Consider the following 15,351-nt stretch of genomic DNA (forward strand, 5'->3'; position numbering starts at 1 on the left):
AGAATTCATTTTCATTTCTATTTTAACTATACATCAGTCTGAAGTTATTTCCACTGTATGAACCTTCCACATGAAGGAAACGTCTCCAATGTCTGAGACAACCATGAGCCAGCAGCTTATCCATCAGCACTCGAAGAGAGAGCGTCCTCTCCAACATCTGGACGAGTGTTAAACTAACTCACTCCGTCCAACAAAAGACTTGAGTCATAAAAACTAATTAACAGGTGTCTCTATCTAACGAGACACAGAGCCTTGTTTGGAGAAGACTGGCAGCTCATTTCAACACTGCGCTCTCTGTAATATTTGCCTTTCATTAACGCACTTTTTGGATTTGGACTCTTGGTTTGGCCGTGTGGGGGATGGGGTGAGTTTGTGGCCAGTGTTGAATAAACGAAGTCATTCAGGATCAGCTGTGACGCCTTATTTCACACACATAGATGCGTCTGTATAAGCCCCTAAACATACATCTGTGTGTGAACATGTGCACTGACTATGATGTGTGCAAATGTCAATAAGTGAGGGCACAGACGTCACACAAGCGTCGCTTTCATTGGAATCTCAAAAAAAAAAAAATTATACTGGTGGAAAAAGACCAGCCTTTACGATGCCTCCACCATCACCACCACCACCACCACAACCTACACCCTCAGGCTGCAGCCACAGTCTGGGCCTGTGTTTTAGCTCCAGAGCTGTGTTGACTCAGTGCTTACGTGGTACCAGGATTGATTGAACTTGATCTGGGACATTGGTGTCCTTTTATGGTGCAGTAGTGTGAACAGGGGGCTTCAGTTTTCATTCTGCTAACAAACAGTGTTGTGACATGCTCAGTTTGACTTCCATTCAAGACAAACGTGGAAGAATTGGCCTGTCTTTTTCTTTTCCCTCTGCGGTACTCTTTTCTGGACCACAGTCTGATCATTTTGTCCAATGAAAGAGAAGCAGACAAAAAGACATCGACACAGCATAAACATGTTGGCTGATAAATGCAACGTACCGACTCAGGGGCTTTGACAAAGATTTTAGTGCGACCCAGCTGGAACTGGTCCTGATCCATGTTCACGGACCGCAGGAGGTGAAGGACGCCTTGTTTCTCATCTCCTCGCCACGTTGGCCAGGTCTCTTTGGTCAGGATGGCATACCTGAGACGACATTTAATTCACAATGAGATTTTTATATGAAGAGTGGTGTCACTGACAAAACCTTTTATATGTATAACTGTAAATGGTAGACGTTAATAAATATGAGACTTCTTAAAGAAAAATTCAGAAGTAAAATTCCAATTAAAATCTGGTAAAATGAACAAAGATGATAATGATTTAAGTGTCCTACACACCCTGGCCTGCTGCTAAAGAGTGATGCTGCCGTACTGGAACATGCTGTGAGTGTGTCTGTGTGTGTGAGTCTCACCTGTTGAGGAACTTCCTGAAGACTCTACGGTAGGCGTAGCCAGCTCGCCTCACCCTGATGTTTTCCTTCAGACCAAGATACTCCACTTGGTGTTTCACTCTGAGGAACAACAAGGATAAAAGTTTACATAATATCTGTTATGTAGATCATTGACAGGAAATGAATATGGATAAAGAACAAACAACCTCAGCCTGTATCTACTTTAACCCTGTTTCCAAATCATTCTGTAATGATAGTTTATGACCTTGATTATTATATCTTCTTGTTTATTATATTAGTCTGTGATATTTTTGAATGAATAGAATGAAAAATTGTCACCAGAACCAGCTGAAGCTCACTGGACAGACCTCCTCACCCTCCGAACTCCAAACTCAGCCAATTCTTACAACAATTAGAACTTCCCCCTCATTAGCAGAAGAAGTTGTGGCTTTAATCATTGTATGCTAAACAGATGAACAATTCAAACTTTTTCCAAACGCAGGTCCAAAGTAGAGCTGAGTGCATTCAGGCTTCCTGTAAAAACTGGTCCAGCTGGTTCAATGTTAATTAAGCAGCCACTCTCTGTCTGACTCACACAGGAAGGTCACAGACCCCTAACAATACAACTGCACTCTGCACTGGACACGCAGTAGCACACAGGCTGTGGGCTGGGAAGAAATGGAAAAACAACAAGGAATGGAACAATGGAAGTAGGATAAAGGTGTGTGGGATTTTTTTACTATTTCTTAGGACAAGTAAAAAACAATAATAGACAAACACTGGTACAATAGTGCACAGCTGAAAAAAAAACAACTGGCATTTTGATGCTTTACAAAGATGGTCGTTCTGCACTTTTTATATGTAAATAACAGATGTTTGTTATGTAATATGCCAATTTCAGACTGAGAACTATTCATAATGTGTGCCGCTCCCCCCAAAAAACATACAATTCCTATTAGGAATGCTATATTTGAGCCAACTAACTATAGTGCTGCAGCCATCCCCAGGATGTTGACTTTAGGTCTCTGATGTCTGCAAAATAGATGTAATAATATATAAATGAATCCTTTTTTAGATCAAGCAACTGATCGTGCCACACTTCCTGAAGCATGTTTAAATAAAGAGCTTCCTTTATGGTTGGATTCATTAAATAGACCAATCAGTTTTCTGTGTTGACGACTTTGGTTCTGTCCTGTCCTGTCCTGTCCTGTCCTGCACTGAATCATTCAGTTCATCAGGCCCAGGAGCGTGGTGGAGAGTGGTCCAGAAAAGGAAATACAATACACACATCTGCTCAGATTACAACAGCATATACTCTTCGTTAATGAAGACAAAATGAATGATCACTGTGTTAACTAAAGTGATTCTTATCACTGGTCATAGTGGGTTAAACAATTGTAAACAGGCAGGCTGGGATGCCTAGTGTTTTTAACCACGGTGGAACCAAATTGGCGACACACATGCAGAGGTTTTATAGACACATGCTGTGGATACTTGTCAGAAAAGCCTTTGTATTCTTGGCCTGACTTGTTTATTTTTGATTTAGCTTTTTCAAGTTGAATTCATCATGTACATGTGTGAGCCACACAGTGAATCAGTCACTCACCGACTCTCCTCCCAGTCTCTGGGCTTCTTGGTTTCATTAGGTTTGATGCAGCGGATGTAGTGCGGCGTACATTTCATCAACGTGCTCACCAAGTCATTGGCTTGTTTCTAAAAAGGAATTATGAAAGCAAACATCACAAACAGGAAGAAGTGACAAACTGTGACGATACCCGATGACAAAGTCATGAAGTGATAACATGCTGTGAATGAATTAGTGGCACGGTTCCTGAGGAAAACACAAGTGTTCAGTTGTGTTTTCCTCAGTGCACACACACATGCCCACACACAGACACATTTTGTCATCAAATACTGCAGTGTCCCTGATAAGACAAAGGTAGGTGCACACCCAGACAGACACACAGATGAGCAAACTTTACTCTACAAACACCTTTATTTTGCTGCCTGCAGTAGTGGGTCGGCCCTTCTTCTCAGCATTGAGGTTCTCTGGAAACAGTGTTCTGATGAAGGCTCTGTCAGGAGGAGGGACACAGAGAATGTGGTATCAATAACAGAATATTTCAAAGACACAAGGCTGAGGTCATTTGTTTGAATTCCTGGGCCTCTTGAGAAGTTCTGTGTTTACACACGGTGGGAAAACAACAGCACAAGGAAGAAAAAGAAGTGAGAGAGCAAAACAGTGCAACTGTGCACAAGGTCGACCCAAGGACAAATCTTCCATAAAGACGATGCACTGCTAACTGAAACTGGCTGTTACGAGCTATGAAAATATGTCACATTTACACAGACCTTACAGCAGTATCATGGACATAGCAAGAGTTTGGCTAAAGGCTGATCCTGCCTGGATACACGAACACTAGGTTCAACTGTTGTTTAATAGTAATTAACTACTTAATTACAGTAACTACTTCATGATGCACGGCACTTAGAAGGATAAATAAAGATATTTTGAGCACATTAGACCCAAAACTTTGCCCTAAATTCTGCACCCACAGGACAACTTTCATATTTGTGTGCACCAAAAACACAATGCATTGAAAACAACAGAAGTTCGCTTTTCATCTGCATCCCTGCAAGACATCGATGACAATCCATAGATGAGGTTTTAGTCAAAATGATAGAAAACCACATGTAAATACATACAAACATGTAGATACAACAAGTTTGTCAAAAACATATCATATCAAAGAATGAAGACCAATGAATGATTTACATATTTATTCCTTCTCTGTTTTACTAACATTAAATTTCACATGCGTCAGCAGCACATCTGTCATTCCACTATCTGGAAACTGACACAGCTGTGTCTGCTTTAAAAAGTGCCATAAAACTGTGGTGACAGTCGGCGCTGCTGTGAAGCTGACACACACACTCTTCCCAAACACTCACCTCATTTCAACTTTCAGGTGTTTGTTATTTGATGTCTCTGAGGGGGGTTCAATATGTCAATAACTTTCAACTCTGCTTTTATCACTGTATCTCACTATGGTATTTGTTTGATTTTTAAATGTCAGGCGGAGCGCCATGGACGCAGAAGAAAGGATCAGCAGGTTGTGTGTACAAACAGAGAGCTTCTTATTTGTCCAGCTGACTGGACATTTCTTTCTTCTCTCATCCGACCTGCTGCGCAAAGGAATGGAGTTGTTCCCTTCCTACTTCCTTTATTACGATGGAGCCAAACTTTTTATTGTGTATGTTTGAGTATAAGTAAAGTTCGTGTGTGTCTTCCAGCACGTGTCTGGAGGGGGGGGGGTTGTCAGAAGCCCCTGTTTTATGCTGCACAAAGGGTACAAGCCATGGCCGTGTCTGCAGGAGTTCAACAGACAATGCAAGCTGTTAGCACAGATGGCCCCCCAGACACAAAGAAACCACAAGAACCCACAACACAGGAGACCACATCCCCACATCATGCACCTCCGAGGCCACACTGAGGCAGTTGTGATTCAGGGCAGAGGGCACAACCAAACCCAGCCCACTCCGGCTCTGCACGCTCCTGCTCTTCTCCCCCTCAGTTTTTCAGATACACTGAAACATCTGATGCTTTCAATTATACACATATGCATCACAATAGGAGAGTGGCTTTTGAGTACGTGCTATAGAAATCCTCACCACCTGTTGGTGCAATGTGCAATGCAGAGAAAAACCTTACATTTCACTGCTCTGCATCAGCTCAATGAGGTCAGTAAAAAGAACGTCTCGGTTCCTCTCGCAGAAGCCCTCAGCGTCATAGGACACCTGGAGAACAAAGACACACACATGCTGTAAATCAATTTCCACAATCACGAAAATGACTAATTGAATCATTTGGAACACAGTGTTTTGAGAAATTAGGGGTTGACATATTTTGTAAAACAAAGCCAAAGTGGTTTGAGAGTTGTATGAGTTATTTCTGTTACACAATCGTCTCAGACTGGAGGAATGTTTTAAGCCCCGTCATGGGAGCCCCCTCCAGTCTTAATGGTATGGCTCATTAGGCCTGTGGCACGTGTGCCCAGCACTGGCCACCACACATCTGGAGACTGACACCGGACAACCAACAGGCCCAGAGCAAGGGGGAAAAAGGGCAAAACAAAGACGGCCACTGAATGGTAACACAGAAATTAAAAAAAAAAAGCTGCTCAACAGCCGTGTGACGTCGTGAGACACATTTGGAGTCTAAACCATAAATGGTGTCAGCAGACAGAGGTGGGAGGGGCAGCAGCTGGGTTAGAGGTGGAGGATTTAAAAATACAAACATGACGACACAAACGCAGCAGGATTAAAGAGCGAAGTGGCACAAGTGGTATTTTTGACAGGTCAGACTAGAAGGGTGTGACTGGAACAGCTCCTGTACCAACACCATAAAAAATTACGTGTTTAATTGCTTCTATATCCAGACATTTTAAAGCGCCTGCTGCAGAGTAAGGGCCAGCGGTGGTTTGCATAAGTCTTGAGGCACCACAGGTCTTTTATACTTTTTACCAGAAAATGCAACAACGCAGACTGTGCTACTGCCTCTCACTCTACATAAACAAAATCTACACAAATGAGCTTGAGAGCATTAAAATAGAACTTTGATGAAAAAAACATTCAGTGTTGGTTATTTTTCAAATTCTCTTCAAAGAACAAATCCTGACGCAACTGCCGCACTAACAATACTAATTTGAGCAAACAATGGTCAAACATCAGAATGTGCTGCCGACTCAGCGGAATTAAACTGACTTTGCCAGCATAATGGTGGATGATGAAGCCCTGGTTCCAGCTGTTAAAGTGTTCATGTGTGTTGATCCCGACTCTCAGCTTCTGCAGCATGGTCTGATCCGCTCCTTCACCGACTGCATGCATGGTGGCACAGACGTCATCCAGAATGCACATGACACCTGGAGGATTCTGGCAGAACAAAAAGGCAAAATTATTCAATGAGAATATGAAAAGACAAAACAACATACAGTATATTTAGATTACATATGTTAGGCTTTTACAGTTTGATTTCAGGTTTAAAATGCAAATGCTGCTAAAATGACCTAGGACAAGATTAAATTAGGCAGTAGATGTTTGACATATAACTTCATTTGTCCACCAGGGCAGACATATACAACATAAAGAAGCTACAAGCAGCAATATTTGCCTTAGAAAGTAAACAGAAGCCCCAAATATTAGCAGTTAGCCCCTTTGTCACCAAACTGCCGATCACTTCTGTAACTATTCTGTGTGTACATGAGAATCTGGTGGTTCACTCATTTTGACCGGTGCTTTAGCAGTCAAACACTCACACACTCGATCTCCAAATGTCACATAAAGTATAACATGTAGTATCTGTTGTTTACAAAATACTGTTATTAAAGTTTTCGCATTTACTTTGCTCTCTATGAGATCGCAGACAATCTTGTTGTTGAAGTACTCGATCGGAGTCCACTTGATTCCTTCCTGCACATATTCCTCCTACGAAGAGGATGAAGAGTTCAAGTATTAATGAAATCCTATTCAATATAATTGAGTGAAATGAACAATAAAGACTAGTGTGAGGCAGCATTACCTGCTCCGCCTTGAGAGTCAGCTCTATAAAGATCTGTTGGAGCTTCTCATTCACAAAGTTGATGCAGAACTGTTCAAATCCATTTTTCTGGTGTAGAGTAAAAAAAACCCACAGGAATTAAAATGCAAATATCCTGAGTCAGTTCACAACGGACATCCTGTGAAACCAGGGAGCATTGTTGGAAGTGGAAGCTGAACACAGACTGGCTCATTTAAGGAAAGGCCGTACTGTGTGACTCACAGCACATACAATAGACATCAGGGCTTGAAAAACAGTACTGTGTATCTTCCGGCCTAATAATCATGGTACAGAATGTAGTTAATTTTTAATATGCAGTACTATTTAAAAGGTTTAGGTGGCTGAACTTGTTCACTATACAGTAACTCCCACCTTTGTAGATTATTTCTTCTTTAAGGTTTCAAAGCACAGAAAACCAGAAGCTAATTCTCAACAACAATAACCTTTATTTTCCCCTAATGAAAAGAAAACATCCGTGCAGCTGTGCCTCACTCGGAGGGGCAGTTCAACCATTGTACGGGTGATCCCACTTGTGATACCTTACAGGGAACAGGCTTGAAAACCTTTGGCTCCAAACTTTGACTTTACACTCTTACATCAACTCCTTAGATACAAACGACCGTAGTTTGAATCGGTTTTGTTGAAATGTGCTGCTTACACACGGGTACAGATGGAACTGGGTGTTTGCTGTGAGAGGTGATAAGACCGGCAGCTCTGTTAATCATTTACCTGCTCCTACTTCAACTTAAACAGACATCTAATCATCTTAGACCAGCATGTCAAAGTCTGCTGTCTCAATCTGGGGAGACTTAATCCAAACGTCTTATGAATCAGCTTTATCCTTTCAGTTCGATCTGTTTAAATACTCAAAGTCAGAGCCCTCTGATCTAAAGGATGTTTCCCCCGAGTAAAACTGTCAGCCAAAAACAGGATAAAAAAAAAAAAACTCACCTGGAAAATTTCAAATCCATAAATGTCCAACACACCGACGTTTAATTCCTGTTGGTCTTTCACCACGGCTTTGTTGATAGACTGTAATTCAAAGATTTCAGATGTCACTGAAGCTGATTGATTTAGGGAAGTGACTCTGTTTCACATGTACGAAGGTGAACAGTCGTACCTCCACCAAGAAGTCAAACACTCGTGCATGCAAGGCTTTCGAGAGAGCATCACGAGTGTAACACGCCTGCTCCACATTCAGTGTCACGTCTATGGACTCTAACGTTTTTCCCCACTTGCTGTCCATCTTCCTGCTGGTCAGTTTCTCCTTCAGACGGTTCTGATCGATTCCAAGCAGAAATGCAGGAAAAGCTAGGACTAGAAAAAAACAAACAGAGGAGACAGGAGAACAGAGATGTTCAAATATTTACTAACTGAGACTGTCGGACTTAATTGCATTCAAATTATTTTGTCAAATAATATAATAATTTTCCTTACAAATGACCCGACATTTAATCAAGCGTATGTGTTTATCTCTCTCTTTTACTTCAATGTGTTTTCAGTGGAAATGTTTACCAATGACAGTTCATCAAATAGTCTGCAGTAATACATCTAGAAGTCCGTAACAACAACAGGTGTTTTGTTTATAATTAACTTCTGTGTTTTGTAACTGTGTTGGTTTCTGGAGAGTTAATCCAGGTGAATAAGCCTATTTTCTTATTTAGAATCTTGAAGCGAGTCTTCAACTAAACCAATCCCTGTGAGTTTGTGTTTAAGGACTGTGGGAAAATAATCCTTGTTGAGGCACCATTTTATAGTGACATGAGCACAGACGGTAACTTCCAGACATTTACAGCAACATTATAAAACCTGGGCAGTTCATTCATAATAAATATCCTGTTTTCTCTTTATTTATTTTGGTGCGGTTTATTGGACTTTTGCTTTAAAATAACAACAGTGCAGATGGTCACTAATAAGTACTACGCTGCAAAAGTAAGAAGCTACATATTCATTAAAATATGAAGCTTGTCTAACATTCAATTTCAATATTCATTAAACAGGCCTCAGGGTAAACATAGAACTTGCACTAAATCTATTTTAAGCTCTGCACATAACTGTGGCTGGGACTCTAAAAGTAAATCATTCCTTGAAGAAAAAGCACCTTTTATGAGCTCATATTACACCTGAACACAACACAGAGGAAAAGTAATTCCTCTGTGTAATTGGCCAACTCTTAAAATAAAAAAGTGCTGAGCGTACCACAGACCTTTTACGCTAACCTGGCGTTGATACCGTCCCCTGAGAGTCCCTCCCTGCCTTATTACTGTGACTCACTTCCCCTAAAAGGAAATAGCTCCCAGGCCTGCAGCCTCACTGTGTCTGGGAATGCATCGCAGCACTGCAGTAGCCCTCTCTGCAGACGTAAGGGTAGGATGGACCTTACGCTGCTGAAGTCATGAGAGAGAGAGCTGTTGATNNAGCAGGAAAGCTCTGGATTACAAACTGCCGTTGAGGCTTTTCTACTGTTTGCGTTCGGTAACTTTCAGAGAGCCCAGTAATGTTGGGTATCACAAAAAGCTCACTTTAAAGTACTTCCAAGCCAATGACATATTAACTCTGACACAGGACACAAAATGTGCAAAATGATTGGCCATAAAACCCGCAATACGTGTGCTGATCAGCCAGCCGCCGGTCGATCGGTACACCTCTAATACAATACTAACACTGCAGCAAAGACCAGACCTGATTTCTTAACTCTCTCGTACACCTTCGACAGCATTCCGTTTAATGATCTACGGTATTTGTTTTTATGACTCCAGTAAACCAAGAAGTTAGAGAATTCACGTTATCAAATACTTTGTGTTTTTACTGCAACTGTCTTCTGTCATTTTTTCTAGGTCTAGGTATAATCTTTATTATATTGTATGTATTAAAGATGGCCTCTCTAACAGACTCTAAGACTCCATGATTATAATCTCATACCTAATTTAGTGCCTTATCTTAGCTCAGGTTAATACAGGGTTGTGTTTCTGTGAATGACTCACGGACGACTCCAGTCTACTCACACTCTTCACTCTCTACAGCAGCGTAATTGCCTGATTCCTTGAACGTGATATTTCCCAGATGCAGGATTCCAGCTACAATCTGTAGCACCATGGATCGATTCTGAGCCGAGATGCCGATCACATCCATGGCATGCTGGCAAAGCAGAGGAGAGGAGGTTAAAACCAGAGCCACACAGTTGGTGCTGCTGTACTCATGGATGGATCTGACCATACCGTCGTCTCCTGGAAGTCACTCTTGTCATTGATGTCGTCCACCTTGTAAGAACCAGACTGGTTGAGGTAAGTGTAGTAATCAAGACTCGTAATTCCCAGGCTACTCTTCTGCTCTCCACCGGCTCCTTCTATTAACTGCACAGTAGAAATGTAGGATACATGAACATAAAGTCACACACAGATGCTACTGTATTATCATATTGATGTACTTTGACATCGACATCGAGAGCCTGTGCTACGACAAAAGTGAACACTTCTGGTTATAAACAAATTCAGAACATGGACAATGAAAACAGATTCACCCTCAGCCTGAGGCCAAATACAATCTCTTTTCCAAGTGTCCTCAAATCCCCTGCTCACAGACCCTCTGCACAGACCAAAGCGTTTCACTGTTATTACTTTGAAAATCACCTGATAGAATATATGGAAACTTCTTTCTCCAGGATTCCTCATGACAACACGCGATTTCTCCAGAAGGAAGTTGGAGATTTTCCCTCCATCTGGTTCTCCACCGGAGCTGAACTGGATCTCAAAGTATTTCCCCTGATGGATCAAAGTATATTTTTTTTACTACTGAACTGGGCTGCAATGGAGTATGAAGCCATAGCTATAAGACAAAATCTGGCATGAGGAGTGATAATATCTGGCACCTGGTTGTTCTGAATAATAACCCCCAGCCCTCCAGCTGCAGCATCGTTGTATTTTCTGCATGCTGGCATTGATGGGACTGTTAAGTCAGCAGCAACACCATCAAAGTTTTCAAACTCTCTACTCATTTGTGTTTGATGAGAAACATATCCGCAGCTTTTATCTTTGAGTTGTTTGCTCTCCACACCAAACTTACTACAGGAAACATGACTGGTTTGATGATCTGTGAGTAGATCTGCAGTAGGCCAAGCATGGTCCCAGTTGACTTGTGGGACTGAGTCAACAGCCAATAAATAAATAATAAAGCATAAAGAACTGTTAAACATCTAACTATTTTTTACAATCTATGCAATAGAACTGTTGACTTGTCAACTATTGTCTTAATATGTCTGATCTTGTGTTTTCTTTAGACTAGGACTTTATCTGTTCCAAATGCAACCAAAAGCCCATCTGAAGAGAATCCTTTTTCGGGTAAAGCAATTTACAATCTAAAAATATTATTCAATAAACAAACTATTTCTCTCAGGAACAATAGAACAATTGTGCTTTGTGTACAAGAGGGAAAAAAAGCCAGAAGAAAAACACACGAGTTTTTAAAAACTGTTTTTTCTTGTTGACCAGAGTTCTTCATGACCAGTGAAGTTGTGTGTCACTGGTTTCTGCACGTACGCGTTTCTGTGCATTGTGTCCTCACAGCACAGTTCTGGTTAACCAATGAGGTTTGCTTCCTCGTGCCCAAGCTCAAACAAAAGGAAATGTTTCCTTTATTTAGATGCAAAAATGTATAAAATAAAAATGTGTCTTTTTGATCTTGACAAATGAATCTACATTTAAGAAAATCAGTTGATTCTCAGCGTCAGGTCACTGTGTTACACACAGAATCAAATACTTACAAATCTGCTGGAGTTGTTGTTCCTCAACGTCTTGGCGTTGCCAAAGGCCTCAAGCAACGGGTTGGACTGCAGAATGATGTCTTTGACGTGCTGGGAGACAGATGCAATGAGCTGTTAGTTACGTCACAGGCCGACAGACGCAGACGCAGCAATAAGTGTTCACACTCTCACAGACAGATGCTGATGTGCAGGTCTCTGGAACTTTCCACCCAAATATGAGCACATGTGTGGACAAGGATACACACACACACACAGACACACACACACACACACACACACACAGACTCACTCACTCACACAAAATAACCCACATCTGCAGACAGACAAAATCTGGAGGACATTATCTTATCTGTAAGGAACATATGAGCGGTAAATCCAGACAGAGCTACTGCCACTTCTATTTCTGAAAATAGACACCCAATAAAAAGCTCTTTCTTGGAATTTACATTTTATGGAAACCCTTAGTTTCCCACTTCCCTTATCGGCAAAAAAAAGCATCTCCTAAAATTAGCCCAGTTCCTACCCAGGTAAATTGTATTAATCCAAGATAAAATCAACAGCTAGCTTGTTGCCCAAAATCAACAGACCAAAATTGGTAAAAAAAAACAGAGGTTTATTGTTCTGAACACTGTACTATTTAAAATGTATGTACGTTGCCAGTGAAGATTTGGAAAGATAAAAGAGGAAGTAGACAAATGCGCAACAAGGAGGCAGAGTCAGATATTTCCTATCTATTTTTTGTTTTTAAAACAGCTATGGAAATAACTTACTGTCAAAGTTCCTATTCCCAAAACAGAACCGTGGCAGTTTGACTAGGGCTTTAACAAGTGATCAAAAAGGCTGCTATCAAAATCACCAACTTGTAGCGGTGAGTGAGTCAAATGTAGAAACCAGTGTGTCATCATGTTACAGGGATTTTCTGATCAATTTCTAAATCTTTATCAACCCTGGGGACCAGACCTCAGCTGGTTTTAGGGACAACAGATGGTTGAGGGGAACTGCGTGAGTAAGAGGCTTGTAATGGTCTGATTAACTGGAATAAGTAGGAAAGAATTTAAGGAATTAGAAGGGGAAGAGTTTTAGGACTCATCCTAAAACCAAATCCAACATATTTATACACGTGTATTTTATGGGAGGAAATGTGTGCAGCATGACTTTGCTTCAAGTATTTGACTCCAGAAAGAAACCATCGTGTAACCGAAAGCAGCCAGACTCACCTGTACTTTGGACCCGCCACCTGACACTCTGGAGATGTAGCTCATGATATATTTGGCCGCCACAGTCTTTCCTGCTCCACTCTCCCCACTGGAAAACAAACAAAATATATAAATATAAACATACAAATAAATCTCTAACCATTACATTTCAGAACAGTAAAATGACCATCTGTTTATTATTATCTCTAAGGTCAGATTTAGTTAATGAAAGTTCACATTTTGATACAGCCATACAAACAAACAGTTAGCAAGCAAAGCTAGCACCAACTTAGCCTATCTTGCTGTAAAGAACACTGCAATTTTTTTGTGAGGTCCATTTTAATATTGTCTAGAGATTATTTTGTTGTCATTTTAATGGCCCACTAGAGCTCAGCTTAGAAAAGATGTCTTAAAATGAATGGCTATAATAGAGAGTCTCCTCTAATGTTTACTACTATTTTACTTGATGGCTTAAATGGTCAAATCCCATCCATATGCATGGAGGTTAATTCACAATTCTAATTCTCCAATATAAGTCCAATAATGCTCTATGTTTGTTATTTTTAATTTATTATTTTTTATTATTATAGGGAAAGTCATTGCAGTCTGTTTAAATACGATATTTGTGGTTACAACATTGTGAGATTGTCCAGTAAATGTTAATCCTGTTTGACCCACAACTGTGTTTTTCATTTCGGCCCCTTGAGAAATTGAGTCTGACATCACTGGACCAGAGCATTAAAACCACATTTTGACCATCACTCAAACTTAAATAATTTTTTAACCTTTTTTACAACTACAAGTTACAAATTAATACAAATTAAGAAGGAAATACATTTTGCTTTGTCACAGATTATTTTCCATATCTCTACCATCACACACTTGTCTTTCTTCACTTGCCTTACAATTTGCCAAGGTCATACTCATTTTGACATATGTGGTTTGGGCATAGAAAGCAGTGAAGTCTGTTTTTCTCCTCTGTGCCTCAACGCAGGGCCAGGTTGGTAATGCCACTGTGAGAAACACAGCTGCAGCTGGTTACAGGCCGCCAAGGGAAGTAACAGCAGCCAGTCCATTACACAGCAGCCACTATATAGCTGTAACCTTTTCTCCCTCACTTCATTATACATTCTCATTACTTCCAAACCTCATCATCATCATCATCATCCAGGCTGAGGCACTGCACAAAATATATATATATCTATATATATATAAAAAATTCTGACCTGTGTTTACATGTTGAAGGCATTACTAAGTTCTGCAGTTTATTAACTGAGCACGGACATGGTTATAAATACTGTCACGCAGAGGGCACAGTGGTTTAAAGATTACCTTCCATAACTCTTACAGACGGTGGCTATTACTAAGGAAGCACAGGCTCCGTAGGAGCAATGTTCAGGGTTATAATGCACCATTCCACAGAATTAGCATGAATATCTACACAGGTATTGTCCAGATTTCTATGTTCCTGAGCAGGGGTTATATAATGCAAATATCCAAACCACAAAACTTGACATTGTGATTGTAGCACTTTAGTTTTAAGTCTTACGTGGATGTGATTTCCCTCTGGCTTGACATACTGTATCATCTGAAGGAAAATGTGAAGCAGGTAATTTGTAATCACTAAAAAATCACTTTTTTACTGATCCTATAAAAGATGGTGTGGGTCTGTCATGATCTAATAGCTGGCCTGTTTTTTTTTTACACAGCAACCATGTCTCTCCTTTTATAACAGGTTTTCTGATGTGTCATGTAGTTGTCAGCAGTGTGGGAATGGATTAACCCCTGACGATTATAAAGAAATCCTGTCTTTTTCCTGTTGTGTTTTCTTTGTAAATAAAAAATAGTGTGGGCTCAGGTCAGCACTGACCACTCTGAAAGACCAGCAGTTCGTAGCAGCCTGCGTTTGCTGAGAGGCTGTCTGTTATAAAACCACTTTCATGCTTTTGTTTGCTGATGTAGTTAGTCACCAAATCCTCCTCAGTTCCCATTTCACAGGAAAATGCTGAAGCGGGGCTGCATTATCATGACACAAGCACTAAAGGAACCAACCAGCTCAGGTGTTTTAACTATGATAATAACTGCCGTCGTTACACCAAAAAGTCCCAGAGTTAAAGGAAAATCCCACAACACACACAAAACCAAAGGCCACACAGGTGTTTTTCTGTTTTTGAAACCTCTCTTAGAGCCTCTCTGTTTTCATTTCACATCCCAAATTAACAGAGATCAGCCCCATTTAATGTTTCCAACAAGCTGACAAGGTCATGGTGGAAAAACACCAGGGTAAAGCATATTTCTTAGTTGCTCAGCTGTAACAAATGGTGTGGTGGAACCTGCTGGGTCTGTTCTTGTTCCCCTCCCTGCCATTATCATGACCTCCACAGGCTCTGCGGAGGTTTCTGCTTTATTAAAAC

The 15,351-nt window shown here is 40.7% G+C and overlaps 1 protein-coding gene across 1 annotated transcript in view; it reads right to left on the reverse strand.

The window, feature by feature from the left end:
- Positions 1–15,351, reverse strand: part of myo1ea (myosin IEa) — a 39,245-nt gene that overhangs the window by 7,344 nt on the left and 16,550 nt on the right. Inside the window, exons 5-19 of the mRNA XM_008310043.3 lie at positions 12,959–13,046; positions 11,742–11,831; positions 10,612–10,743; positions 10,201–10,335; positions 9,988–10,120; positions 8,103–8,299; positions 7,934–8,014; positions 6,965–7,051; positions 6,787–6,870; positions 6,151–6,318; positions 5,099–5,184; positions 3,380–3,461; positions 2,993–3,099; positions 1,408–1,506; positions 995–1,139 (exon numbers count right to left, since the gene is read on the reverse strand). Coding sequence (XP_008308265.1) covers positions 995–1,139; positions 1,408–1,506; positions 2,993–3,099; positions 3,380–3,461; positions 5,099–5,184; positions 6,151–6,318; positions 6,787–6,870; positions 6,965–7,051; positions 7,934–8,014; positions 8,103–8,299; positions 9,988–10,120; positions 10,201–10,335; positions 10,612–10,743; positions 11,742–11,831; positions 12,959–13,046 — 1,714 coding nt within the window. The remainder of the gene's footprint in view (positions 1–994; positions 1,140–1,407; positions 1,507–2,992; positions 3,100–3,379; positions 3,462–5,098; positions 5,185–6,150; positions 6,319–6,786; positions 6,871–6,964; positions 7,052–7,933; positions 8,015–8,102; positions 8,300–9,987; positions 10,121–10,200; positions 10,336–10,611; positions 10,744–11,741; positions 11,832–12,958; positions 13,047–15,351) is intronic.

Source organism: Cynoglossus semilaevis, chromosome 5 (assembly GCF_000523025.1).
Source record: "Cynoglossus semilaevis isolate Cse_v1.0 chromosome 5, Cse_v1.0, whole genome shotgun sequence".
In the NCBI taxonomy this organism is placed as follows: domain Eukaryota; kingdom Metazoa; phylum Chordata; class Actinopteri; order Pleuronectiformes; family Cynoglossidae; genus Cynoglossus; species Cynoglossus semilaevis.